Source organism: Hippoglossus hippoglossus, chromosome 8, assembly GCF_009819705.1.
Source record: "Hippoglossus hippoglossus isolate fHipHip1 chromosome 8, fHipHip1.pri, whole genome shotgun sequence".
In the NCBI taxonomy this organism is placed as follows: Eukaryota; Metazoa; Chordata; class Actinopteri; order Pleuronectiformes; family Pleuronectidae; genus Hippoglossus; species Hippoglossus hippoglossus.
The window spans coordinates 13382674-13409106 of record NC_047158.1 but is presented as its reverse complement, the minus strand read 5'-3'; the positions used below and the strand labels follow the sequence as shown (position 1 = coordinate 13409106).

General features: G+C 43.2%; 2 protein-coding genes and 1 long non-coding RNA gene across 6 annotated transcripts in view; 1 reads left to right on the top strand and 2 right to left on the bottom strand.

Moving 5' to 3' along the window:
- Positions 1 to 25329, top strand: LOC117765771. Its single transcript, XR_004614620.1, has 3 exons — positions 1 to 12; positions 7021 to 7221; positions 25135 to 25329. It is a non-coding gene; the product is annotated as an uncharacterized LOC117765771 (long non-coding RNA).
- Positions 4655 to 7236, bottom strand: socs3a (suppressor of cytokine signaling 3a). The gene is made up of 2 exons (XM_034592256.1): positions 7043 to 7236; positions 4655 to 6490 (listed from the first exon to the last, which is right to left on the bottom strand). The coding sequence occupies exon 2, from the start codon at positions 6342 to 6344 to the stop codon at positions 5727 to 5729; it is 618 nt and encodes a 205-aa protein (XP_034448147.1). The 5' UTR covers positions 6345 to 6490; positions 7043 to 7236; the 3' UTR covers positions 4655 to 5726.
- The window catches only part of cyth1a (cytohesin 1a), a 39942-nt gene continuing 33381 nt past the window's right edge, over positions 19873 to 26433 (bottom strand). For 2 of the 4 annotated variants that reach the window (XM_034592252.1, XM_034592251.1), the window contains exons 10-13: positions 23568 to 23646; positions 23397 to 23465; positions 22244 to 22398; positions 19873 to 21828 (exon numbers count right to left, since the gene is read on the bottom strand). In XM_034592252.1, coding sequence (XP_034448143.1) covers positions 21750 to 21828; positions 22244 to 22398; positions 23397 to 23465; positions 23568 to 23646 — 382 coding nt within the window. In that variant the 3' untranslated portion in view covers positions 19873 to 21749. Of the gene's footprint in view, positions 21829 to 22243; positions 22399 to 23333; positions 23466 to 23567; positions 23647 to 26433 lie in introns of those variants that run through there. The other 2 variants (XM_034592255.1, XM_034592253.1) reach the window with 2 other exon arrangements.

Genomic DNA, 26433 nt, shown 5'->3' with positions numbered 1-26433 from the left:
AACAGCAACCCTGTGAGCTCAGCAATAAAAACACAACTTGGGACCTCTTCACAAAAACTCATTATTACTTGTAAAATGGAGAACGTGTGGCAGGCGTGGTGCAGTGGATTTTATTAGATTGTAAAGTCGTGGATTATTACACATATACGACAGAAAAGTGATATAAAGTGGATCGTAAAGATGCTACAATCCTGAGACTATTGATGTGAAGTAAAATGGAAAAGTGTTTCAAAGGCAGGAAACACGAAGATATCTGGGAACTAAGACTAAAATAGCTGGGCTCCTTTTGAGAGGTGCCAGCTGTGCTTATGTTCATTACCGTCAGTGGTAGTGGCTTAAAATCAAACTCTAATTTTGCAGTTTTCCCTCTTATCCTTGATCCATCTGGTTTCCTGCTTTGTCCTCAAAGCAGAGCCGGGACCTAAAGGTCTGCACAGACCTGCTGAAGTGGCAGAGCAGTCAGGTTGGATGAACACAGTGAAGATGGACATGCAGATTTATATTATTACAGCCTGAGGTTGAGCCCAGCACAGGGGAGTGGAGTGCTTACAGTAAATCTGGAGGCCTGGAAGAGGAGGAGGAGGAGGAGGAGGCGGAGGAACAGGAGGAGCGTGCCCGGAGAAGAGTCTTGGTGGGTGGGACTTGCGGCCTGTGGTGACTCAAAGCTTCTCCCTGGTTGGCTCTGGTACCTGGCATCTGGACCTTATTACTCACAATAGCTCCATGGCAACCAGCAGTTGTGGAATTGTAAACACACTGAGATACTGGAAAGATTAGTGCGAATCGGGCTGCTGACGTCTCTCCATGTGCTCGGAGAGCACCAATGAGGCTCTCGGCTTTTACTAGGTGCACACGTGCTGAGGTCAAAGGGAGAAAATGAGAACAAATTAGCACAAACAGACCTTCGCCTCTGCACAGGATTATTATGATATACGCAGCTCTCTATGTCAGAGTTAGTTCTACCACAGTAAAAGGTGAGTGCATAATAAATGCTTTAAATTCCTAGACCACTGCAAACTTGTTCCAGTTCTTGTAAAACAACATAAAACATTAATCTTGCTTGTGAACAAAACTGAAAAATGAATGATCCTGCTCTCTCTATACGACAACAACTTTATTTTGTTGACTTGCAGTAAATTGTTTAGCTTCTGTAACCCCTCCAATTGTTGTCGCAGAGTTGGTTCTATGTAATGTAATCGTTTGAAGAATCACCAGACAACAACATACATCATTCAACATATTCCCTAAATTCCAGAAAGGATAGTTCCAGACATTTTGGCATTGACCAGTGCCGCTAAGTATTATAAAGTATAAAGTAAATTAAATTATAAAGTGTACCCCTGTTCGTTTGTTTGTTTTGTATGTTTGTTTGTTTCCTTGTTTGTAAGCATGATGACTCAAAATCAACAGGACGGATTTACATGAAACATCAGGGGGCAGATCCAGGATTTTTCTCTCTCTCTTTCTTTAAGACTGTGAGATTTTTTTCAACATGTTCACCGTTTTCCCAGAGAATTATTCAAGAATCTTGAAACACTATCATGAGGCAATGAAAAATTTGACTATGCAAATATAGCTGTGAGGCTTTCACATTTACATTTTGTAAAGACACCTACATGGCATATTAGTCATAAGCAATAATAATGCTACATAAAAAGTGCACTGTTTGGCTTGTATTTATCAATCCATCCATTATCAACACTGCTAATGCATTGAGATTGTATGGCATTTTTTGTTAAACATTAAAAGTCTTGAATAAATGTCTCAAGATGTTATGGAAACGATATCCTTCATCCTAATAATAATAATAATAATCCTTCATTATTGTGTGTTTTGCCTCGACAGTTTAACAAAAGCCAGGGAGGATTCAAAAGGATCTTCCTGAGAAAACCCTGATGTGGAAGCCCTGATGGTTTCAGATCAGACAGAGAGCAGTGGGCGGGGATGCCATGAGAATACCAGAGAATTTCTCCTGAACAAAACACTGAGCATGTTTAATAGACTTCCGCTGGCCGTCGGATTGGTTTCAGATGTGTGTGTGAGGCCTTGGAGGTGTTTTAGTATTTAAAGCCTTTGAAAGGTTCCTCAGACTCCTCATTAAATACCTGATGAAGAAACATAAAGCAGTGGCAGATGTTCCAAAAGGCTCAGTTTTATTTAACAGAATTTACACAACACATAAACCCTCAATTGATCGCAGACAGTCACATAAAACACTCACCATATAATAAACTATGCAGAGTTGTGTACACATCTATCTGCTGCACCGTAGCTCAGACTTACTAGGAAACAAGGAGGATGGGATGATTTTGTTAAGCTAAGCAAATTTGCAGTGACCACGGACTTATTTGGTATTATCACACACAAAGAGAGTATTTAAAACTCCCCAGTCACATCCTGCACTCACCTCCTTAAAATAAATTCAGCCAGAAAAGTGATTCAACATCTGAACCATAACTTCTGAGGAAGGATTTAAAAACTGAATATTTTATGTTTCACTCAGAAAGCAAAGACCCCTGGCTCTATCTGAGATATAATTTATATTCACGAAGAAGTGTCTGAATGTGTATTTTAATAGGACGGGTACTTCACATGAGCACATTCCAAGAAAAAATGGACATGGTTCTGAAGCACTCAGAGTGCAAATCACCTCGGAGACCCTTTATCTCATTGAACCCTCCGCACTGAGAGGAAACAGTAAAGTGCTGCTGAAGCAGGTAGCGCCGGAGCGCCTTCCCGTAACCACGTTGGATATGGAGGTTATTGCGGATTCCTGTTCATCCATCATTTTAGCAGCTTGCAGTAAATGTGCATGTATTCCTGGTTTCTCTTAATGATACTGTATATGCGCAGCAGACATGATGGATCCATGTTTACACAGGGCTGACAATAAAGAAGCTACAGAACATCCGGGAAAGTAATTGATTGATAATCACAATCAATAGATACATAATAGTTTAACCCTTCTACAATACAAAACAATACAATACATCTTTATCAATCCTGAAGGCAATTTGGTTCAAGAAGACAAAACACAAGACAAATATCCACAAACACTATAACACAACAAAAAAGCAGATGCATTAGGCTAAAAGTGTGAATTCTTAAAAAAATACTACAAGTTATTATAAATAAATTGATGAATGAATTTAATAGTCCACCCAGCTGACATTGGGCGAGACACTGTGCAGCCTGGACATGGCCGCCAATATATCACATGGCCAAAATACAGAGAGAAATAACCATTCGGTCTCACATTCACACTTACGGTCATTTTTGAGTGTCCAGTTAACTTAAGGCTAATCTGAATGTGTTTGGACTGTAGGAGGAAGCTGGAGAAATACCCACACAAACACAGGGAGAACCTGCACAATCCACACAGAAAGACCGTGGCCAAACTGGGATGCGAACCGGAAACCTCTCCATTTTCTTTCTTTTCCTCTGACCTCATTAAAATGCAATATGTAGAAAAGCATTGACCCAATACAGAACTGACCACAGATCATTGCTAGCACTAAAACAACATTATAGGGTTAAATACATGAATTCTTGCCATAAAGTGGGACAAAGTAAAAAAAACTGTTTCTCTCCCATACACATATACTGACAGAAACCAGGCCTCCTTTTCAGAGGAGAGACAGCCATGGAGTACAGGATGGGTTGTTCTAAGAATAATAATAATAATCCAAACAATGATGTTGATGCTAATGTGTTTCCCAGTGCAGATGCTTGGAGTTGACATGCTTCCTGATTGGAGGCTTTGTTAGCTTTTTTTAAAGAAAGTTCAAATAAAGATCTGTCATTTTTCTGTCAGCTGACGTCCGACTGTTAACCTGCAGGTAAAAAGCCAGTAAGCCAAACACGTAGTTATTAAACCCAAGAACAAGTTGATCCAAACAGTCTGCAGCGGTCTGCTTGATTACTAGACATGGTGCATCATGTGCGCCGGGAAAGTACAACATGTCTCTGAATTGCTCTGCGCTGAGGTGCAGGTGCGTTTAGTGCGTATTCATGTGCAAGTTGGGGAACAGTTCTGAGAACACGTGTGCCCCTAAAAAGTCACTCATGTTACAGGCAGACAGCTGCATCAATATGAATGTGCATGTGAGAGCATGTTAGGTCACGTTAACACCCACAGAGAAATGCTGTGTGTCACACCAGAACAAAGGAGTCACCTTATGCCAGGCAGTTACCTCGCAGTTCTGTTGTATTTTGTCTGAAGCGGCCGCTCCAGCTCTTTGTAAGCGGAGGACGTTATCTTTAAACATCTGTTTAAAGGTGAAACTAGGCAGGTGGAGTTTTATAGCAAGCTAGATCTCTCTGTATATCTCTAAAGGGGAAACGTCAAAGTGATTACATACTGAAAGCTGCTTGTGTTCAGTGCAGCGTCATGTTGAGCAGCGTTTTCCCATGTGGGTTCAAGGAAGCAACTGGTGCTCATTTAAGTTTCCGAGGAAATCATTAAAAAAAAAAATTTAAAAAAAAAAAACCGTGAACTTGTGGTCTGACCTCAGCGGCAAGTTGAGCCAAATGGGATGCATGCAAATAATGTATTTCAGTGTCAGTGATGTAAAAGCTCAAAAGAAAAAGGAAAAAGAAAAACCTAAATGGAGTCAAAGTTTGTCACAAAGCAAAATCAGACAACGAGACCTCATTTCATAGAAAAATAGTGCTCTTTATTATAAATTAACAAACGTTTCTTTACAAATATAAATAAGTGCAAAATCGTTTCAGTCCGCTCACTTCGTCAAAACTTGTCTTCAAGCATCCGCAGCCAGTGGTTTCGGCCGGCAAGGGTTCATCTTTACAAAAGACAGCACAATAACAGATTCACCACTTTACCTTCACTCATGTAAACATTGTTTTTAAGAACGAGATACGTTTTAGACTCTTCTTCTTACTAGGAAAAGTAAGACGCCACATTTCATACATTCATTCATTCATTTGCGTGTAAGTGACAATCCTGTCTGTGCCACAGGTACTGCCTCATGTTTTTGGTGTGTGTGTTTCCTCACTACTGGTTTTCACACAAACTTCTGATTTTGGTTATAATAGCTCAGCAGTGGTACTCCTCTCTCAGGTTAAATTCAGTCGTGTTCCAACAAACTGTTGTCAAGTTCAGGCAAATCTGGCATAAACCTTCCCTCTAAACAGAATATCAAAAATATATATCTTCTTTCCACATTTAATGGTCTCATAAAACGTATTTGTGAAAAAAGTCTGATCGTAAAAGCAGGTCCAGCTTTTATGGATGGATGGTTTTCTGAGGCTGATGTGCGTGAGCTCGACAGCCTCACAGCACAATGGTTAGCAGCGGCAGCAGCAGCAGCAGCAGGACACGGAACCTGTGTGTCATCAGACTGGAGACGGCTGACTGTGATCCTCACTTCGGTTTTCAGTAAGTTGAACGTCATCAGACGGCAGAGGGGAAGCGGAGGCCGACGGTGTCATCTCTCATTTCAAGAGATTTTTCTCTGAGGCCTCTTTGTGCCTTAGTCCTCATCAGTCCAGTATTTCTTCCTAAATGTGAACCTCAAGAGAAAGATGTCCACACACAACTTTTCAGTTCAAAACTGCTCCTTCTCACAAGCTCAGTCCCGGGCCTGACTCTCCTGTCTCTGCTTCATCTTTACTCCTCACATGTCGTCAGACGCAGCTGCACTGAGGCCATCACGGTTTTCTTTGTGACACTCTACTGCTCCTTCAAGAGCATCAGTCCAACATCTCTAGATCGGATCATCGTACTTCTGGAGGAACTCCTTCAGAGAATGAGGAAGTTGGTCTCTTTTAGACGAAATGTCCAAATGTCCATTGACCGTTTTCCTGCACAGGTGCTGCAAGGTGGACAAGCTGCAGTAGAGAGGTCTGATGAGCTCCAGAGGGATCTTATCCCCTCCAGAGTAAATGTAGGACATATTCCCACTGTGCGTGTTCCCCTTGCTCTGAGGCATGTAGTGATGAACCAGCTTGAGTACGCAGTCAAAGTTGGGAGCAGACTGAATGTTCTTAGGGTCTGTTTGCAGGCGAAAAGAAGCCGAGTCGCATTGGATGCGCAGGTTCTTGGTGCCTGATGACGTTTTGACGCTGAGTGTGAACAGGTGCCTGTTGTCGGAGCTGTCCCGGATGAGGAAGGCACCGGTGGCCTCAGCCGCCAACATGGCATTGGCCTCCTTCCCGGTGATGGCGCCCCAGTAGAAGCCGCTCTCCTGGAGCTTGTTGTGCGTGGCGAGGACCATCTGGTGCTGCGCCTTGGAGGTGAACGTCTTGTAACGGTGAGGCTGCCGCATGTTGGAGTCCAAGAGGCTGCTGCTCATTGCGGAGTCAAACTTGCTGTGAGTTACCATGGCGCTGTGCCCGATCTCTAGATATCCTGGGGAGCACCGGTCGCCACACAGACAAGCTGGAGAGGAGGTGGAGTCGAACAGGGGTTCATATGGTTGTCTGGGAGGGCATGAAGAGGTCAGCTCTCTGTTTGTCTGGAGGAAAACACCTGATGAGGAAAAAAAGGGAGATTAAATATAACATTAAAATCCAGGTTTTGAGTTTTAACACACTGATAAAATAACTGATCTGCTAATGTTGAGCTCTAATGTAAATCTCTGTCGGAAACTTTCCCAGATGTGGAAGTTGTGCCTTTAAACTTGTGATGAGTGGGAAATTGCCCCACAGCGAGTTTTTCCCCTCTTTCTTTTCTTGTATCATCTAAAGACCAACAACAAAGAGCCAGCTTGTCTGACTCCTCCGCTGGAGTGTTGTCCACGTGTTTAACTACATTTCCTCCATTCATTGAACTTCCAGTCGTTTCGCGGAAACTTTCTGTAATCTGCCCTCGGGACTCGGTCAGTTCCAGTAAAAACAGCGTAATTCCCGATTGCGCAATTTTACGCGGAACGACCTCCTCCCCTAAACAAACTCTACCTGACTTTCAGACAAACACTAAACACATTTTGCGTGCCCTTTTTTTTTTTTTTAAACTGCTAGTTTTAATAAAGTAAGTGCTGGTAGGAAAAAAAAAAAAAGAAGAAAAAGAGCGTTTTATTACCTTCAGTGTTTCTCCAGATTGGCTCGTGTAATAAATCCAAATGCGCAGGAGGGAGAAGGCCGTCCACAGTTTGTCCTGGTTCTGTCAGGAGGTGGAAGTAGTTTAAAAGTTTCTCACTTCAGATGTGTCTCCTCTCCGTGTGTGTGTGTGGGGGAGAGAGAGAGAGAGAGAGAGAGAGAGTGTGTGTGACAACCTGACTGCTGCCCTGTTGAGCTCAGGGTTTTAAACTGGAGCAGGCTCCTCCTCCTCGGTTTTGAGCCGACTCCTCCTCCTTCCAGTAAGCCTCTCTCTCTTGGCACGTTGTCAGGAAGCAACGATTGTATTTATTTTATTCAAAGGATTCCTGCTATGAGAAGAGGACAGCCCCCCCACCCCCCCACCCACACACACACACCCACCCCACACCCTCATCTGTTCCTCCAAAATGAAGTTAAGGAGGAATTCCAGGCAATAGTCATCTACGTGGTGTTTTATATACACTTCTCTTTTATTTTATTAAATTTAGATCTCAACCGTTTTTTGTGAATTCTTTTTTTTTAGAACAACGCGATCATATGTTATTCTTTCTTTTCCTGTTCTCATATTTCCTTCTCTTTCATGTTTTCTGTTCTTTGTTAAAAGCTGCCCTTCAGGTAGTGATTCAGCCTTTAGGTGGTTTGTGTAATCGGGTTTCTGAGAAATTCACATTAAACACTGAGCACCGGTTCCCTCCATAGGGGGCGCCAGATTTTGAGGAACTTGATGTGAGAGCAGCTGGTCTCCAAGGGCAACGGTTTACTGTTTATACGCTTCCCTTCAGGCGTTTCTCAGCATTGAGAGAAGTTCCCCAATATTTGGTAATATCATAAAATCCTAAACTGTGAATGCAGACTTTTACTTATTTAGTGAAGTAGTTTATCTTATTGGGTTTTTTTACGTTTATTTTTAATAACATGGTCTTTATTAGACTCTAATAAGTTCCATGTTGTTAAATGATTTTGTTTTCTTCACATTTAACAAAACAGTGAATACAAAGCAGTTTAACTCCAGCCTCTATTAATATAGTCTCTAAAAACAATTTAGATTGTCTAAGAAACATAATGTAAAGTAGTTGTTAGCAGATGTTTATGTATTTGTTAGGAAATAATATAAGTTCAGGCTGGTGTATAAACAGATCCCATGACAATAGCTCATAGTAAAATACAGCTCATACCTCCGACGAGAGTAAATGTGTCCAATTGATTTTATTTCCCCATCAAGATTCATGAATTATTCTCTGGAAAATGCAAATAAAAATTCCAAAGACATCTTATGTAACAATGTTAAATCCCAGATCTGCCCCCTGATCTGGATCCACACCAAAACTGTGTGGGATCTTCCCTGACAAATAAAGCATCCTTCAACCAAGTTTTGTTGAAATCCGTTCAGCTGTGTTTGTGTAGTTCTCCCTTATGTCTTAACACAAGAGGTTAGATACTGTACTTGAAATAAAATGTTATATATTGTTTCACATCTTATTATTACTTGTCCAAACAGCTTTGTGGGTTTCATATTTTGGATATAACCTCATTCCTCTTTGCAGTTCCCCGCCCACTGTGATGACCCTATACCTCTACTACCTGTGAGACTGTCTTCATCATCACTTTAACGATCAGTGGCTGTCTACATGCAGTAGATGTGTTCACATCCTCGTCTAATCTTTGGCAACATGCATGTGACTGATAGAGTGCTCATACCATCCGCATCAGCTCCCTGATGACTCAGCAGTGACCAGCTCAAGCCTCAGGTGGTTATTGTGTTGTAGATCAACTCCGGGCTATGGTGTCGTGTCGATGGAGGTCTTAAAGTGCTGCTGCCCGTAGGGTGAACAAAACAAAGAAATCGGACAAAACGAAAAAACGGCTCTTAAACTTCTCCCACAGACAGGTCCTGGGCTCAGAAACCAAAAAGATACACGCCGTCTGCTTTGGCGTTAGTTTCACAGACCTCGGAGACAGAGGGAGGGGTCTGTGGGAGACGGATTGACGCCACAGAGTCGGATGGGGCCTGGTAAAAGCCAGCTGTGTCCACAGAGGTGAGTCAGGTGTTGTCTGATTCAGGCCATCATTAGGATAGAGAGAGGGGGAGGGGAAATCACTACAACAGCCTCTTAACGGTCCACTTGTTTCCAGAAAATCTATTGGGTCATCATTGTGAGGCATGTTTTTAGCATCCAAAGTCCCCCCTGGGATCCCAACAGGAGTCAATGGAAGGAAAAGGAGCAGAAAGTTAGAAAAAAAACCAGCAAGGCAGTATTTTAGTTCGCCTGGTTTCCATGGAAACCACTATGCACATAACTACAGCATGCAGACTTGGCTTATTAGGACGTCTGCTGTAGTTTCCCAAGTCATTTTCACTTGATAAAGTGGAATAGAAGGGACTTTTGGTACAGCGAGGAGGAAACACTTAAAGAAAATAGACCTCTCCCTAGATATGAAGACTTGTGATAATAAAATAAAGTAAAATAAATAAACCCAGAACAGTGTGTACTTAACCAGAGGTCAACACTCAACTGGTCGGTCAGCCGAAGCCAACCGAGTGAGCTGGAGCAGAAAGGGGTTTCTACCGAAGGGCTCCAGCCAAACGTCTGAGGCTCCGGGTGTGAGTCTTGGCAGCAACAGCTTTGGCTCTGTAGTCTGTACGTATGTGCTTTTCTGTGTTTTTTTATTTCTGGTAGGTTTACAGAATCTAAATTGTAAATCAAGAAAGACTTGATTTTTTTGTTTCTCAAATGTGTGTCCAGGCTCAGCTCAATGTAGCCTCCCCTATAGTGTCATGAAAACATTAATAAAGTTGAAATTCACGTGCAAAGTCGACCGATTCGCCCTGAGTGGAGCCCGTAAAAAATGAAGCCTTTGCATGATAGCTTGTTGGTTTAAACCAGTGTTTAGTGGAAAAGGCAGCTGTTTAAGTTTTCCCACACTGACTCAGAAATTTACTCTCATGGTTCCAGTAAACCCGCTGGGAACGAGAGGGGGAAAAAAGGCAGAGCTTTCTTTTTTGCTCGACTGGAAACTGGGGTGAAAAGCAGAAAAATGTTATTCAACTAAATATTTTGGAGCTGCTTGGCGGATTTCCCTGAACAGGGGGATCTTTAAAAAACTTTGCAAGCTGTGCCAATTCTGTGTGATTATTTGCGGTGGTGGCAATTACAAAGGCGCCTCATATTGTTTGCACAGCTGAATATAGTCAGCCCTGAATTCAGGTTAAGTCAACAAGGTAATTTTTTTTTTTACCAGGGCTGCTTGATATAAAATATTTTTTTCTGTTTAACTGAAACCTTTACATGATATCACATTTAATAAAAGGTTGTAAGCAGAAATGGAGCAGCTGCTGCGAGATATGCAAAATATTGTACGATTGAAATCCAGTCAACTACTGTGGAAATGTGAGTCACCAGGTAGGTTCCTGCTTCATCACTCAGTCCAATTCCTGCATGTCTTCCTTGTTTTAATGTCAGCACTAGTCTGCTACATACTGTCGCTTCAGGCCTATTACCGTAAAACTTCCTTGTTGGTTGTGTAAGATCACTTAAGTGCGATCATCAATTATCTTCTAATTATTTCCTGGTTCCTGTGTCTCCCTTATTGTCTCTCTAAAACTCACACACACTCACATTTTTCTTAATTGTGTCGCTGTCAATGCTGGTCTTTGTGTGTATATGTGAATTATGGGAAGTGTCATGTGTGATCGCCACAGTTGAGAGTTAAAAATAAGCAACAAAACCCTGAGGGGGCCTCCCTTTTCTTTTACGATTCATAAATTGTAACTATGTGTTTTTGGTATCTGTATATTATGTGTGTATGATATGCATCATGTTGACTCCAAACATTTCACCGTTTTCCTTGGTATGTGGAGTGACGCCAGGAGTTCTCTAAAGAACATTTTGTTCAGAGATACTCATCTTCAGCCTGATTGTGCAACTCCACTCTGTCCACTGAGTGTTTCAGGGAATTTACAGGGAAGACAACTTGTTGTTAGTATTACTGCATATTAGTCATTGAACTTTATTTGGTGGGACCTGACAGCGTTGTGCTGTGACATGCAGAAATTTAAGCATTTAAAAACAGTAAAACAAAATAATTCTATAAAGACAAATACAGAAAAACAGAGAATCTGAATGTGCAGTTAAAATCTATAATGTGCAGAAAACGATACATCCTATTTCTGTTCATGTGCCAGACGTGTGCTCCACCTTATCTGTCTGCATGTTTGTTTTTACTAAACCCATCTCAAGATTCCTGAAACTGACACGGATCCTTTTTATGCAAATGAGACAGTTACTTGGCACTTCGTGTGAACAAGTATGAAAGTCAAATTCTGGCCTAACATGTTGTGCATATGCAGTTCCAGCATTCCTCCATGCGTATCACATGCGGCCTATTTATGGCTGCCAGGATCATTGCTGTGACGGCTTTCCTCTGAGAAGTGCTAAAAGAAGAACACAGCTCCATTAACTTGTACCTTTCACACCCACAACATTATCCACAATGAGGTCGGACAATCACAGCTGTTCCGGGTTAAGAATGAGGCCTTTTCAATCTCCTAATCCCAATGGGGCCTGTGTGTTTGATATTTACTCTTGCTTTACTTATCTAACCATTCCATAGAAAATCACAACTTAAAGATATCTCTGTTCAACAGTAGCCTATTGCATCCACAACTTTTCAGATACATTGTCGTGAGTCTTTATTTTAGGACGTCGGCCCTGCCAGATAACAATCGGCCAACTTTTCAGCTCCAGGCACAGCTCTGATACTTAAAACAGGAGAGCTGTTGTCATTCTCCGTTGGCCTCACGGGTGATTGTCTACGGCCTGAGTTCTTCTCCTGGCTTCTACTTTCCCATCATGAGCCAATGACACAATAAAAGGAATGTGTAGTGTTGTTGTGATAAGCATGTGGGTCACTTACCAACACATCATCCATGTGACAGAGAGCAGGCAGCTTCAGGGGTAAGCTATTATTGAAACCAGCATCACAGGACTGACTTCTCATACGCTGAACTGAAATTTCGAAACCCTATTTTTTTCCTAAATCACATACAGCTGATGTGGAAATGTTGAAATATTTGGACATTTAGTGCTCACTCTCGACAATAAATACAGGAAATGCATGTTGTGATGAGGGTCAGTGTGACTGCACAGTCATTGTGTTGGGGAACAGGTCAAAGGAGAGAATGTCACAAACGTCATCAGACCCTGGATGCTAGTTTGTCACCGGTTTCCACTGAGCCACATTGTGCTACATGAGGTTGTTGAACACATCGCACCTCAACATTTACTGGAAAAGTGAAGTTCAAATATTTGACATAATAGGGTGAAAGTCAGCTGATGAAGCACATGAAATAATCTTGCTCATTGTAGAGATTCTATATAAAGACAATTTACTTTAGTGGTTTGACATGGGGGGGGGGGGGGGGTGATGACGCTAACATGTGACTGAGCCAAAAATTTAAAAAACTGAAAGAAAACAAATATCTCCCGAGCCATACACATAGAAGACACTGACGAAGATGTGACAGCCTGACAGCCAGCCACCAGGGGGCGATTCAATCACTTTGGCTTCACTTTTGGGCGGCGGTCATGACATCCATCTTTATCTACATTCTTCTGATCTAACTCTGGGCCAGAAAAACAAATGTACAGTAGGTTATGTGCAAACTGGGACAGAAACTGATAAGTCCCCTGAAGGAAACCCGCATTTCCCGGATAACAATCTGCACTTTCCTTCTGAAATGATGTCACATCACCGCGATGGTGCATGTTGCATCTGGAGAATGCACTCCTTCCTCGGGTCGTCGAGATCCTGATGAACTGCTGCCTCAAACATACTGGCTGCATCATGGCAGATAATTTGATTGATCCGACGCTGCCCGCCTATCTCGGCTCGCCTGCCACTGCCGTCACCGTCAATTTATCAGTATCATATGCTTGGGCGACAGAGGAAGCCAATGACATAATCGGGATCTTAAAAATGGACTTTGATTCCCACCAACCTCAGAAATAGCCGGCTGATGTCATGGGGCAGATGGTAATACATCTGTCTGCACTGTTGTTACCGGAGAACACCTTGTTGAATGCTCTAAAGCCAGAGGCCGTTGAGCCAAATCGTACATTAGTGCCTGTGCACGGAACACAGTAATCATCTTTAATTTAAATATTTCTCTGGTTATCCATATGGATCTGCACACACATGCAAATGCCACACACACATACCACAGAAGTAACTTGATCCCGAGCTGTGCCAGTAAGTCTGATATTTCCAGATAGATTTAGTACGTGCAGCGTTCACACAGCAGTTTTGTGGTTACTGTTCAGACAAGGGTGCCGATAGCCATCCGCGACACGTAGTCAGCCAGACGACAAGGACAAGTCAGTGGATTGGAAGGACTTTTACCTATGTTTTACTTTACAGGCACGAGACCCTCCACTCATGAGTCATCTTTTATCTCACACTCTCACACTTTATCTCACACAAAACCTGACTCAGTCACAGATGTTTGAGGATAGTATGCACACAATGCCTCCGTCATCCCGAGGACAGCTTTGATCCCCAAACGATTCCATCTGCGTGTATGACTGGTCCTTCAGTGACCTTGCACGGAGTCTTTCACGGCAGACGAGATGAAGTCATATCGGGGGGGACTACAAGCTGAGCACGAGCCGTTGGTTCTGCTGAGTAGACTATTGTTGCCGGTGCAGGTGTGTTCCTGTTTGGATTTACAGGAGCGCTTAATCATCTGTGAGTGTTAGTTCCTGTGTTTTTTTTATTCAAATTGCAGCGGCCTCATTGGTCAACATGGATGCATTGCTTCTACAGCTCTGTTGTCTTTGTATCTCACACAGACCCATTCTTCCCTCTTCCCGCATTGTAGAGTTGCAACTCCCACACTTTGAGGATTGCTACCTCTGACCTCGAGAGGCCGGCGAACAGGGGCAGCTCCTGTCCGTATAGATATCAGATGTGTATTCTGATTAAAGGCCTCGAGAACAATCGCACTTTTTACTTTGAATTTAACCCTCAAATGCTGCAGGCTTTTATTGTTTTGCAAGAGGTGCCTGGATGTCCTGGATCAGGCATCATAAAGGAGCTCAACAAGCTCAAACGTCTCTTGCTCTTTTCAAGGCACTTCCTTTTGTCCCCTTCTCGGTGGGCACTCCCTGTAGACAGGAAATTCTACTGGAGCCGCTCCAAGCCACGGCCTCCTTTTCCCTCTTATTCCCGTTCTTAGCCAGAAATCTTGGAAGGAGGGTGCACTCTGTCCCAACTTTCGACCTGCACGTAAACAAACAATCCCCCGGTTCCAGAAATCACTGAAGCTTGTCGTTCTCATCTGAGATTATTGCGATGATTATTGTCCCGCACAATGAGCTGCAATCAACGCGCCTCATTTAGTCGTCAGACAAATCACAAAAGAAAAAAAAAAGGATCTCACAGAAACAAATCACTCTGCTCCTCAGACCGCATTAAACAAATTCAGAGTTTCCTAGAATTAGAGCCACCCACAGTTCAATGAATGTGCAGAAAAATCCCACATTACCATTTCCCCCACTGGGACAAACAGCACTCTGTCTTGTTGACATGGTTTTTCTGCAGCTCTGCATCAGCAAGTTCACAACCAAAAATATGGTATGCGAGAAAAAAAGAGAAGTTTCACTTTCCAGTAAATCTAATGAATGTGCCACACAGACGGCGTCTGTCTCGACTCAGACTCGGTCCCTCGAGCTAATTTCATACAGGAACAAAGATTTTAGACTCAAGGTGGCTGCACCATTTCTCAGACAGCAACTGCAGTTAGTTCCTCTTATAAATAAAAACAATCCCAGCTTTTTTTTATTACTTGACCATCTATTGTTTGTCGTTATGAATTCAAGCATGCTCCAGTTTCAGATGGAGGGAGATGGGGCTTGTCTTCCTTCACACTCTCATATCAGGGTCAGTTTGTCACCTGTGAACAACACCAGCAGGCGAAGGGGGAAAGAGGTGTTGCAGTTATTGGAGGGAAAAAGCTTCTGCGACAATTGCTTTCAATGAGAAGCTATATCAGGGATATCTCAGAATCAGCTCACTAAGCAGTTTACATGCAAACAGAATCATTTCAACTCAAACTTAAAACGAGGGCCACAGAGCTATATTTCACTTTCTGCTCTGGCCACTTGCTATTAAATGTGTTGCAATATTTCACATGTGGGCAATTTTAAAACTTACACAACTGCATGTTTGTGGGCGAATGATGTGAACTGATTCGGTAAATCATATCCCGACCAATATTTTATTCTCTTATCCTGAGCACAAGCCAAAGTTTTACCACTTTTCTCTATCACTGTCGTAACCCTTTACTATCAACCGCTGGCTCACGAGCAGATGTAGGGATATACTGTAAATACCTTGTGTGCACGTTTATACGAGTGTGCGTGTGCGTGTGAGGCGGGGAGGTAAGATAGCGGAATGGGGGTGGGAGGGGGTAGGCTTTGTTGTGGCTGCTTTTTAACTCCCTTTCTCAGAAACCCTGCCTCCAGGATGAGTTCAGGGTCTCTCAGCAGAGCAAGGAGATTCCTGCCAAGAGCATTAAGTTGGATTTATTCTTACAGTAAAGACACAATGCATCTGTCGGCGCAGCACCTGAACCGAACCTCCACCTAAACCACTGCAATATGTTGTATCCAAACCAAAAACTGAGCGCGAACTGCCGAGGGCTCCAGTCTGTCTCTGTGTGTTTCTTTTCTTTTTTTATTTGCATAAAAATGACAGTACGTAAGGTTTGGTTTTCGGGACCGGCTCTGACAGCTCTTCTTCTTTTTTACGGTCCCACAACGATGAGTCACATGATTGATGGCATCTTACCTGATAACTCTCAACTTCAAAGCAACACCCTGCTCATGTGAAGCTGAGAAGTGAGAGAGCCCCGAAAGGAAATTCTACACAGCTGTGACCTGGTTTTGCGTGAAAATGTCAACCATGGCGCGCCGCATCTAGGTTCGCGTGACAGTGTCTGTGTGTGCATGCCTGTCTGTGTGTAACATTCTTTGCCTGCATGAGCCCGCTTGGAGAAGGAGCCCAATGTGTGTGCCAGCTTAGGTCAGGCCCGGACACCGTGGGGTGCACCCTGCCTCCCGCCACGGTGGGCCAGAAGGCAGGGGGAGGCCTCCAGCGCTTCTGGGAAACAGTCTGGGCCTAATTGGAGCCTGACTGGTCTCACATGTCTCCACTTACTGGAGGAGACGGAGGATCCCGCCGCCCGGCCAATGAGAGCTGCAGCGGGCCCAGGCCTTTCCCCTCCCTGCATCAGCATAACCACAGACGAGCAGACCTGACATGACAGCATGACTGAGCGGTGTGGTTGAGTGTGTCTCAGTGCAGTGAGGTCAGGTACACGGAGCTGTGCCAGTTTTTATAGTGTTTTCAAAGGAAACATCTGAGCTCAGTAAAAATCCCTCTGTGTACAGTTTGTTCCAAGGATCTCCAGTCTGCACAGTGTGTGCGTGCCCCCTCCTCCTGTTGTCCCCCCCCCCCCCACCCTTCACTCACTCATTCTTGGCTACAACTGATCAAAGATTTACAAGTACACAGTCTCTGCAGTGAGAAATACAAGAAGTAAAGAACAGCGCAGATGGTTTAAAAACAACCCCCCCCTGCTGCTGCTGCTTCACCACCACAACCACACATTCACCAACTTTTTTTCTCACTTTCTCCACCCCCCCCCCCACCTCCTCCTCTCGCCGTGGCAACACGCCTCTCGTTTCCCATCAGTCACGGTCACCTCCTTGGCCCTGACTGTAACTCTCAAAAATGTCATTATCATCCTGTTTCACTGCGGTGGTGCAAAATATTACAGGCAGTTTCTTATCCGCCTTTTTTTCTTTTTTTTCAGGCAAAACTCAATTTATTTAATAACAAAGATGCAAAGATGCAAGCAGGAATTTTTTTTAAAGTCTTGATTTCATTGTGCACATCTGGAACAAACTCTCTCATAATTTGTAGCAACTTTCTCTCAAAACACTGCGGGTAAGTTCTCAAGGGGAAATATCATGCATCCATTAATTTTGCCATGGTTTAGTGCATGATTAGGTTTTCTGAAAATAAAAATAAAAAGATTTTAATCTTGCAGATCAAAGGGTGTTTCAAAGCAATATCTTTGTTTTTCTCTCTTTTTACGACTCAGACAAACTTAACAATTAGAGCAAACTATGAACCCTTTACATCCCAAGACAGAACTGTTGTAGCTTTCACTGTATTACCTGCTAAACATCACCCAGACGTCTCAGCAGCTTCAATCAAGCCGCACTACATTGCACACGCTCCTGGATATCAGTTCCCTAATATTCCAGATTTTTCTATTCATCAAGATCCATGGATTATTCTCTGGGAAATAAGTGAAAATGTCAAACAACGCAATGTGAAAGAATGTGATAAAAAAAATCCTGGATCTGCCCCCTGATCCAGATCTGCACTGCATCCATCCACCAAATTTCGTGTTAATCCATTCAGTGGTTTTTGCCTAATCTTTCTTACAACCAAACAAACCAAAATAACAAAACAGGGGTGAAAACATAACTTAAAAAATCTTGAGTCAAATCAAAGGGCAACTGATGCAACCTGGTAGTCTATATCTGCACCTGTAAGTCTATTATTGTGTTGATTGCCCTTGTGGTGCCATAATAGCTCTGACCCATTAAGCTTTGGACTCCACATGAGCTCTGAAGGTGTCCCCTGGTGTCCTGTGAGTTTTGAGGTGGGCCAATTGTGGCTTCCACACATACTGCATGAGATCTACAGGACATCAACACCTCATGTTCCTCGAAAATACTCCTGAACAACCTGCAGTGTGGCATGATGCATGGTCACTGCCATTAGGGAATACCTTAACCATGAAAGACTTGGTGTCCAACATTGTAGGTGGCACGTGTCAACTTGGTCGCTAGGACACAAGTTTGTGTCCTGATGCTCAGAACATGCTTCTTACCCAGGTACCTGACACACATGACATGGTCCACGTGATCTAAGAGAAAACGTGATCCATCCTATTAGATCACATTCTTCCTTTTGCTCCATGGAGCAGGTCTGGTGCTCAAGTGCTCAAGTGCTTTCAAGTGCAGTCGCTCTTCTCCGGAATCGGACCACACAGGCCAGCCTTCCCATCAATGAGCCTTGGGTGCCAGTTGTTGCCACTGTGATGGAAATTCATCTTGAGATTTGAAATAATGAAATTCTCAGACTGGAGTTGCCTTTGAGTCTTTTTAATAGTAAGCTCTGCAGAGGTTACCCAACAAGCACGGGTGCTCAAAATGGAACTGGCGGCAAGTTCACAAAAGCCAGAACTTATACAAAGAGGCGTTTCATAAAACATAATATGAAAAAAAGACAGGAAATCATCATCTGTGTCTATCTGCTGTAGCAGTTGGAGGAAAACATCACCGAATAAGGGCATACACCCTGTTTGTCAAGGTCACAGCAGTGAGACACCGTCAAATAAGGGTTCCATCCTGTCAGGTAAACAGTATCACAGCAGTGATACCTGACATTCTCGTATTCTCTTAAAGATGCAATTATAACTAGATAATCAATGTTTTTTACATGACATATGAAATTGTCAAGTGTTTACAATGCTGGTTATCGGTGTAAATTGATTAAAATGTCAAAACAATTTATCCCCCTGGATATGGCGTGTACGGTTTACCATGGTAACCCCACCTGACGGAGCGCACACTCGTCCTCAGATGGGGAATTCAGTGCTATATATATATATATATATATATATATATATTAAGGTTGGAAAGCCAGACGAGAAGGAATGAATGATGACTAAATGCTTAAATGGTTCCATATTATAACTTATAAATATATAAAGTCATTATTATCCTTTCCTTTTATTCCACCTCTTCTCAACACTTCAATCGACGCATTCACTATTGGAGCTTATTGACTTTTTTTTTAAGATTTCTGATCAATTTGAAAACTTAGTTGGAAAATGTTCCCATTCATCTTCTCACCACTCTCATCAACTAATTTTAGCTTTGAGGCCACAATATTTTCAGCTCTGGAATTTGTATTCAGCTTTTAAATGTGTCAGAACCATTACAATCTTTCCAACGAGGACTCCAACATCATAATGAAGCTGACGTAGTAACTTGCACGCGCACCTGTAAATACCTTGTAGTATTTCTGAGCTGGCACTGGATACCTAACAAAGACATTCCTAAAGAACTTCTGGTTTGCTAATTTGCATTTCCTTGGTTTAAAAAAATACAACATACTTCCTCCTCCACAGGCCGTAGAGAGTTGTAGATCTAGTGGTGTGGAACAGTTGGATATGGGATGTTTTCATACCTTTCTTGCAGTTTGTCTGAAATAGTGACTTTAAGATGTTTTTCCTATTACAGAAAAAAAATAAAAATCTTCTCTTTGTCATCTAAACACAGTAGTTGAGTGAAAATAGTGCTTTGTTTAAAATGTGTTTACAGAAAACCTCTACAACTATAAAAACCTTTGTGTGAAAGTTGTCTTTGTACACAGAACTTTAAATATTTATATAACTATAAAACTTTCTAACTGGAATTCATTTGATTATATTTGTATATGGCAGCAAACCAACACCATTTTCCTCAGAAACTGCATGAGCTAGTTTCATTAGTAATTGATTTGCATACTTACTAAATAGGTACTAGAAACTTCACGGGAAACTTCCTGGTTTACTGCAGTACTAGTGCCCAGTGCCTCAACGGTCCTGGTACCATACTGCCACCTACTGGAGCAACATGAGTTTGTTTTGACTTGCAGTTGCCTGACAGCCATTTACACCCACACACCGTTTGTGACAAATCTTTATTTCAGCTTGATTAAATGTCGATGATAGAAACCTCAAATCAAACATTACTGAATAGAAGAACAAACAGAAAATGGCACAACTAATAAGAAACTAAAATTAAGACAAAATACCCACTATACATTTAAGTATGTACAACTCTGATAAATAAACCAATACTGTCTAGAATTATGATTGCTTAGCATTTTTTCCATATTTCTCTAAGATTAGTGCGCTGAGAGGAGAAGAGAAAGGAAGGGAAACAGGGGGGGGGGGGGGACAACTGCTCGAGACACAACTCACACTGCACTTGCAAAATTGTACCTCGATGCAGTTTTTGATATTTGACAAGACGTCGCCTTAGAACGGCCATCAAATCAGCTGTCCTCCATCTTTTGGGGTCACCACGGTTCCTGATATGAGCAGTAGTTTTGTATTGTTTCACGTCGCGCTTCCTGAGACGGGGGACAACCCTGTTCCTTTCTGGGCATCTAGCTTCGCCACACGTTGATTTGTGCTGCTTTAAAGCTTCTGCAACAATAATGTCCTATATATATATATATCATCTTATACATAAAACAACCTGAAGCACACAGTATTGTACAATGATCGGGAGGATGGCTAAAATGCCACGAGAGTCATTTATAGCTCTGAAAAGGCAGCGGAAAAAAAGATTAAATGTTCAAGTGGGAAAAGAAAAAAGTGAATTACTGTCGCTAACCAGCAGCATTTCTCATCACATTTCATCTAGAGTGCCAGGCACCGTGCAGCAGTAAAGTTACTTTTCCCCCAAAAAATAAAATGATACAGTAATAGAAGGGGTTCTTGTGTTTTGAGACAAGGGGAAAGCATGAAAAAACATGTAGCGGAGCGGAAACAACAACTCAAAGTCTAGAGCTCAAGAAGAGGCCCAGGGTGATGGACACTCGTCCCTTTAAAAAAAAAAAAGACACTAATGCGCGGATATGCATCTCCAAGACCTTCAGGAAATGAACAGATCTGACGCTGAGACCCTGCCCAGACAAGCAGACACCCTCACCTGCAGCGGTACGCTTCACATTTACAAAAAAAACTGAAAACCAGTTGGGTCTGGGACAACGGGCGAGGTTTTTCACGGCTGAGAGGATCCACGTCAGCGGCGACACGCAACATCGTTTCAGAACATCCTAGCAATCTCCTGAGTGGCAACTTTGTTTTTTTTCCTTTTTTAAAAACAGACAAGTTTTTCTTTTCTTTTCTTTTTTATATAAAATCACTAACAGTTGGCAAATTATTACCCCCCCCAGTAGTTTCTCTTGCAAGACCATTTTTTTTACAAAAGTAAACAAAACAAACAGAGGACTCAAGAGGAATCTACAGTAAAAGCTGTAAAAATAGACAAGTATCACCCAAACATGTTAAAGCACGTCCGAAAAGGTCCTAACTTTTCTTCCATAAAGCGAGGAATATTTTGGTTGGGGCGCCACACGCGATCAGACCTGCTGAGTTAAAACGATGTGTGCTACGGGTGAGAGTATGCATGTTGTGCACATTACGCGTCGTAATGCGGGAACTGTGTTTTTGATTTCGCTGAAGCAAGATTCCCTTTCTGCTTCCGGGACAGAGAGCGCACACAAAGCTGAGACAGAGAGAGAAGGGAGACATTCAGACGAGAGGTTAGAGGAAGCTTTGGCCTTGACTCTTATTGACCATGATCCCCGGCATGCTTCCTGTTTGTTTTTCTGGCCAGTAGAGTCCCAAAGCCAGAGCGAGTATGTGTCCAAGAGAAGTCCCCCTGGAAATTGTCTGAGGATGTCCTTAACCGTGGCCTCTGCACCGGCCCAGACAGGGCGAACGGATACCCGGACCCCCTGCTCTGTCAAGTGCAGAAAAGCCTTCAGTGGATCTAGTGCCTCTTCATGGACGACACCTTTTTTTTCCTGGCCGCCAACATCTCGTAAAAGGGATCCCTGCTGATTGCGGCTCTGTGGGGGAGAGGAAGAAGCGGAGAGGAAAATGTCAGTGAGAGGCATTAACGGTTTGAGCGTTCAAAGTGCAGCCCCCTGTAGAATACTGTAATTGGAGCTGATTTTTAAAAAAATGTATCTTTCGCTCTGATTTAAGGTCGACATTGAAATAAAATTGTTAAAGTAACATTTGCATGGCCAGCATGGTTTAATCATTTCTGTTTATAAATGGAGGAGTGGAGGGAGAGACGTTTAATCTGGCCCCCCCACACATATTACCAAAATGCAAACAAGTATAGGCTCAACTGACTGGACATGCAGACATAAATTTTCATCCCCACAAAGCCCCAAGCGTGTGGGAGCCTCTGAGGTGAGACCACCAGTTTCAGTCTTTGAAAACTTAAAAAACAATACTTAAATAAAAAACATTTACTTGATGCTGTTCATCCATTCATCTTTTTCCTCAGTGGTGGGGGCAGAAATACGGTAGAAGGTATGGTTTCCCTCCACGACGCGTCCGTCGGCCTCGGTCTTACATGCTTTTATCACCTGGTCCTTGTTGTCCGGGATGAAAAGCTCAAAGCAGTTCTGCGGAAGTAAGAGGTGGGAAATTACAGTAATTCCCTTAAAAGACAGATTTAAACGTTGTAATGCAACTTCCTGTCAGGCAGTGTTATTCCTTTGAAGTGATCTTAAAATGTCAACGCTGTGGCTTGTACAACCCACAGCTGTGAAATAACCGAGGAGGGCCATTCTCTAAATGGGCAGCGCTGGGGAGAGTCTGCACTAGCGAAGCCTCCCACAGAGAGGACTGCAGAAAGCTTGATTGCTCCTCTTTTGTTGGCTCACTTGTGCAATGGGAAACTTGCACTTTTACTGGGCTTTGCATCAACCATTGGATAATTTAGCCTTTCAGTCAGGACTCCGCTCGTCAAAAGTTATTTGATTCAATAATTGCAAGAAGTTATATTTAGTGATATGGCTCTGTGGTGGGACCTTCTGGCCCTTGCATGTCAGATTCAGCATGAAAAGGAGATGCTGTGGAGGAGGGGGGTTGCTGAAAGAGTAAGAGCAGCTTAAATAGAGCGCACAATATGAGCTCTGCCAATCGAATGCATAGGAGGAGAGGGGCTGAGCAATCAGCTGCTGGAGCCAGCGTAGAGATCTGCTCCTGTCAGATTAGATACTGGATCGACTTTGTCACCTGCCTGAACAAACGCTTTGCTCAATTTATTTATCTTTGTTAGTCCCACTGACAATAAACATATTAACATATATTTTAAGACCCCGTGATGTCCGGTTGCTATTTGATTCCACAGATTGACCTGCGTTTGGTAGAAAGATGGGGCTTCAGCTACGTCTGCGGATTTAACCAACGAATCAGACAGTGTATGTCTGATGTCATCGGATGCAGAATTTGTAAACGCATCCGAGTGTAGGATGAGTCATCAAACAGTTAAGACAGTTACAGAATTAAATATGGAAAAGTGGATTTTTTATTTAATGGGACCTTTACATTGGAGTAAAATCCATCTCCCTCACTGTGTGTAACCACATAATAAACCAGCAGAGGGCGCTGCACTTACTGGCTTCTTATCCTCCACCTCCTTGATGCTCAGGTTCTCCAGGGGGATGATTCCTCTGGGCTCTTTGTCCTGCACAAACATAAAAAGGTGTAAATCCACACGGGCGACAACAGCGACATCATGAGCAGCTTTTTTCCCCCCAGTGGGCCTCAGGGACTGAGCTGTACTCACTGTGGTGTACTCAAAGTAGTACAGACAGTTGTCGGTGAGGATGAACCACCTCCTCTTCCAGGTTTTTACTCGTCCCCCTGTGGAGCAGAAAGCGAGCGTCAAAGAGGCTCAACAAGAAGAGAGAGAGAGAGAGAGAGAGAGATAGGAGCACCGAAGCACCGGGTAGAGCAGCAGACAGGCAGACAGATGTATGGGCAGACAGACAGATGATGGCTCCTTTTACCCAGAACATCCCCATATTCACCCAGATCCACCGCATTTCCACCATGCACCTACCATCACCATGACTGCGTAGCCTTCAGCTCTCTGCTTCACTCGACTTAATAACGGTTTCTTATTTCCTCTTTGATGTGTTTTATGATAATTGGAGTAGATGTGGTGTTGTAAAAGCTACACATCTCCATAAACGTCTCTCTGCATCTGGAAACTCTCCTCACGTGGCCCCGTTTCTTTTTCCCTGTTTGCCGACAGTGTAAATCAGTGTGTCGAGGCAGGACACAGATCTATGAGCTCGCTAAACTTAACTACCGCCTGGATGAAGCTACGAAAAAGAAACGTGGAAACTAAAATGACTGTGAGGAGTTACTGAGGATTAAAGGGACAGTACACAGAAAAATGAAAATTCACTCAAAATATATTCACCACTATGCAGATGGAGGGTGGGCGAAGTGTTTGAGTCCACAAAACACTTTGAGTTTCAGGGCTAAACAGCGTTGCAGCCAAATCGTTTTGTGAAAAGTGTTTTGTGGACTCAAACACTTCACCCACCCCTCCATCGGTGTAGTGGTGAGTAGATAATGAGTAAAACTATCCCTTTAAGTTTACTCCTCTTTCACGCCCAGTGGGGGCTCCCTGGTTAACTCTGCTGCTCGCTGATCTGTGGCTGACCTCTGACCTCCTTTTGTCACCCGTACTTCCTGTGAGGGGAAACCTGATGGCAGGAGCAGATGGCGGCCTCGCGCTGGGAGGATGGGATACCAACAAACTGAGAGCGGCAGGGAGCTCAGCGCCTGCAGCTATGCTCAGGTACTCTACAGGCATCTCAGACTTGAATTTCCTGTCTCGTCTTTGAAAAGTCCCTTCCCGGTGAGCAGGGGGACAAGATTTCATAGTAATCATACCAAAGACCTGAGCCTTGACTAGACCAGACATTCCCACCACCACTGTTAGTAAAAAGCTGCATTGTGAAACCCATCTACCAGGATAGGAGGCTTTACGGATGAATATTTACACACATATTGAACACACTTGTTTTATCATATAGCAGCACTGGCACTGTATATGATACCCCATCATTTCACACAACTCATGATAGGTCGCACACTTCAGTCTACACTTGTTATTGTCTACAGACGCTATCGCCACACTTCTAATGGGACAGGCGGAGATGGACAGCTCCTCGCCACCTCATCCGCACAACAAGGAAGCAGACAAACAGACAACACACAGGCGGTGGCAGAATCACAGAGCCAGCGGCCTATACGGTTGATTGGGTTGGTCAGAGGGTTTGTGATTTGTGGGTTTTATGGTCACGTCAGTTCCCGTCATCGCTCAGAGCGAGAGAGAGAGGTGACCGTCGTCTGCGGGGCGTCCCAGCAGGCTGCTGCTGAGGGTGTGGGGACGGCGCTCGGCTGGAGAGGATCTGAGTGGAGGGGGTCACCCATGCAAGACGGAACTGTGGGAGGCCGGGCAGGTGGAGGATAAGAGGGAGCGGGTTTTGTTCCTAAGTCATATCCAGTTGTTGATTTGTTTTTTGTGAAATTTATTTCTCACCAAGATGATTTTACATTTGGTTCTTTTGACTAAGTTGATTTATTTGTTTTATGATTTTTGTGCAAGAAAAAAATACCATTTAGACCAATGTAAGGACTCTAAAATCTCATTTATAGAAAAGCTTTGTTTTTGACTAAAATGCACAGACTATTGAGCATATTAATCATCCCTGAATCCCTTTTCGACACTCCTCTGCCCACGCTTCTCTCCCACAGTTTGGTCCAGTCCGATCCAGCACCACACTGTTGCCCTTCAGATTAAATAACAGCATGAGATAAGGAGAGCAGAGCCACATTTGCGAAAAAGGTGCAGTATTCCCTTTCCATGCAACCGGAGAGCAAACAACAATAAGCCAATGGGTAAATGGCTTCGTGATCAATTTGGAGAGACAGGCAAAAGTGCTTTTGTTGTGCTCGCTGCATGGAAATAAGGTATAATGCAGCTTCCAATAAAACTGATCGAAGAGAGTGACCACCACAGCATACAGAGAAAAAGAGGGTCGGACTGCTCAGCAGAGTGGTCACAAAGCATGGGCTCCCAGAACCAAGCCCCCGGGTGGCAAACGCACCCGGCGACCACTCAGCAACCACCCACAGAGATAAAGGAGTGTGGTGACACCACCAGCTCAATGGCAGACTGAACAGACAAACATCTGAAATCCAAATGAGTCAGTGGAGACACAATGAAAAAAAACCAAAAAAAACAACCCTGTATGGATGTAAAAAAAAAAAGATGAGAACGAAAGCATGGCAGACCACCGAAAGCACCTGAGAGCTGAGAGACGGGCTAGTGTTTGGGAAGAGCAGGTGTACATACCTCCTGAGGAAAGACAACAGCCAAAATCATGGGAACAAACGAACAAACGAAGAGGAAAAGGAAACAAAAAAAATTAAATTAAATGATAAAGAATTATACCACCACAGTCCTGTCCGAGGAGGCTTTGATGCACTGCTTCACAGACTTTATTCAGGAGGGTCAGTAGATTTTTACCAATCTGCTGTTAATACATCAGTCCACAAGGGGGAGTTTTACTCATTGAGAACTACTGTAAAGCACTACATGGAATAATCACCTCTACTTGTATCAATTTCAG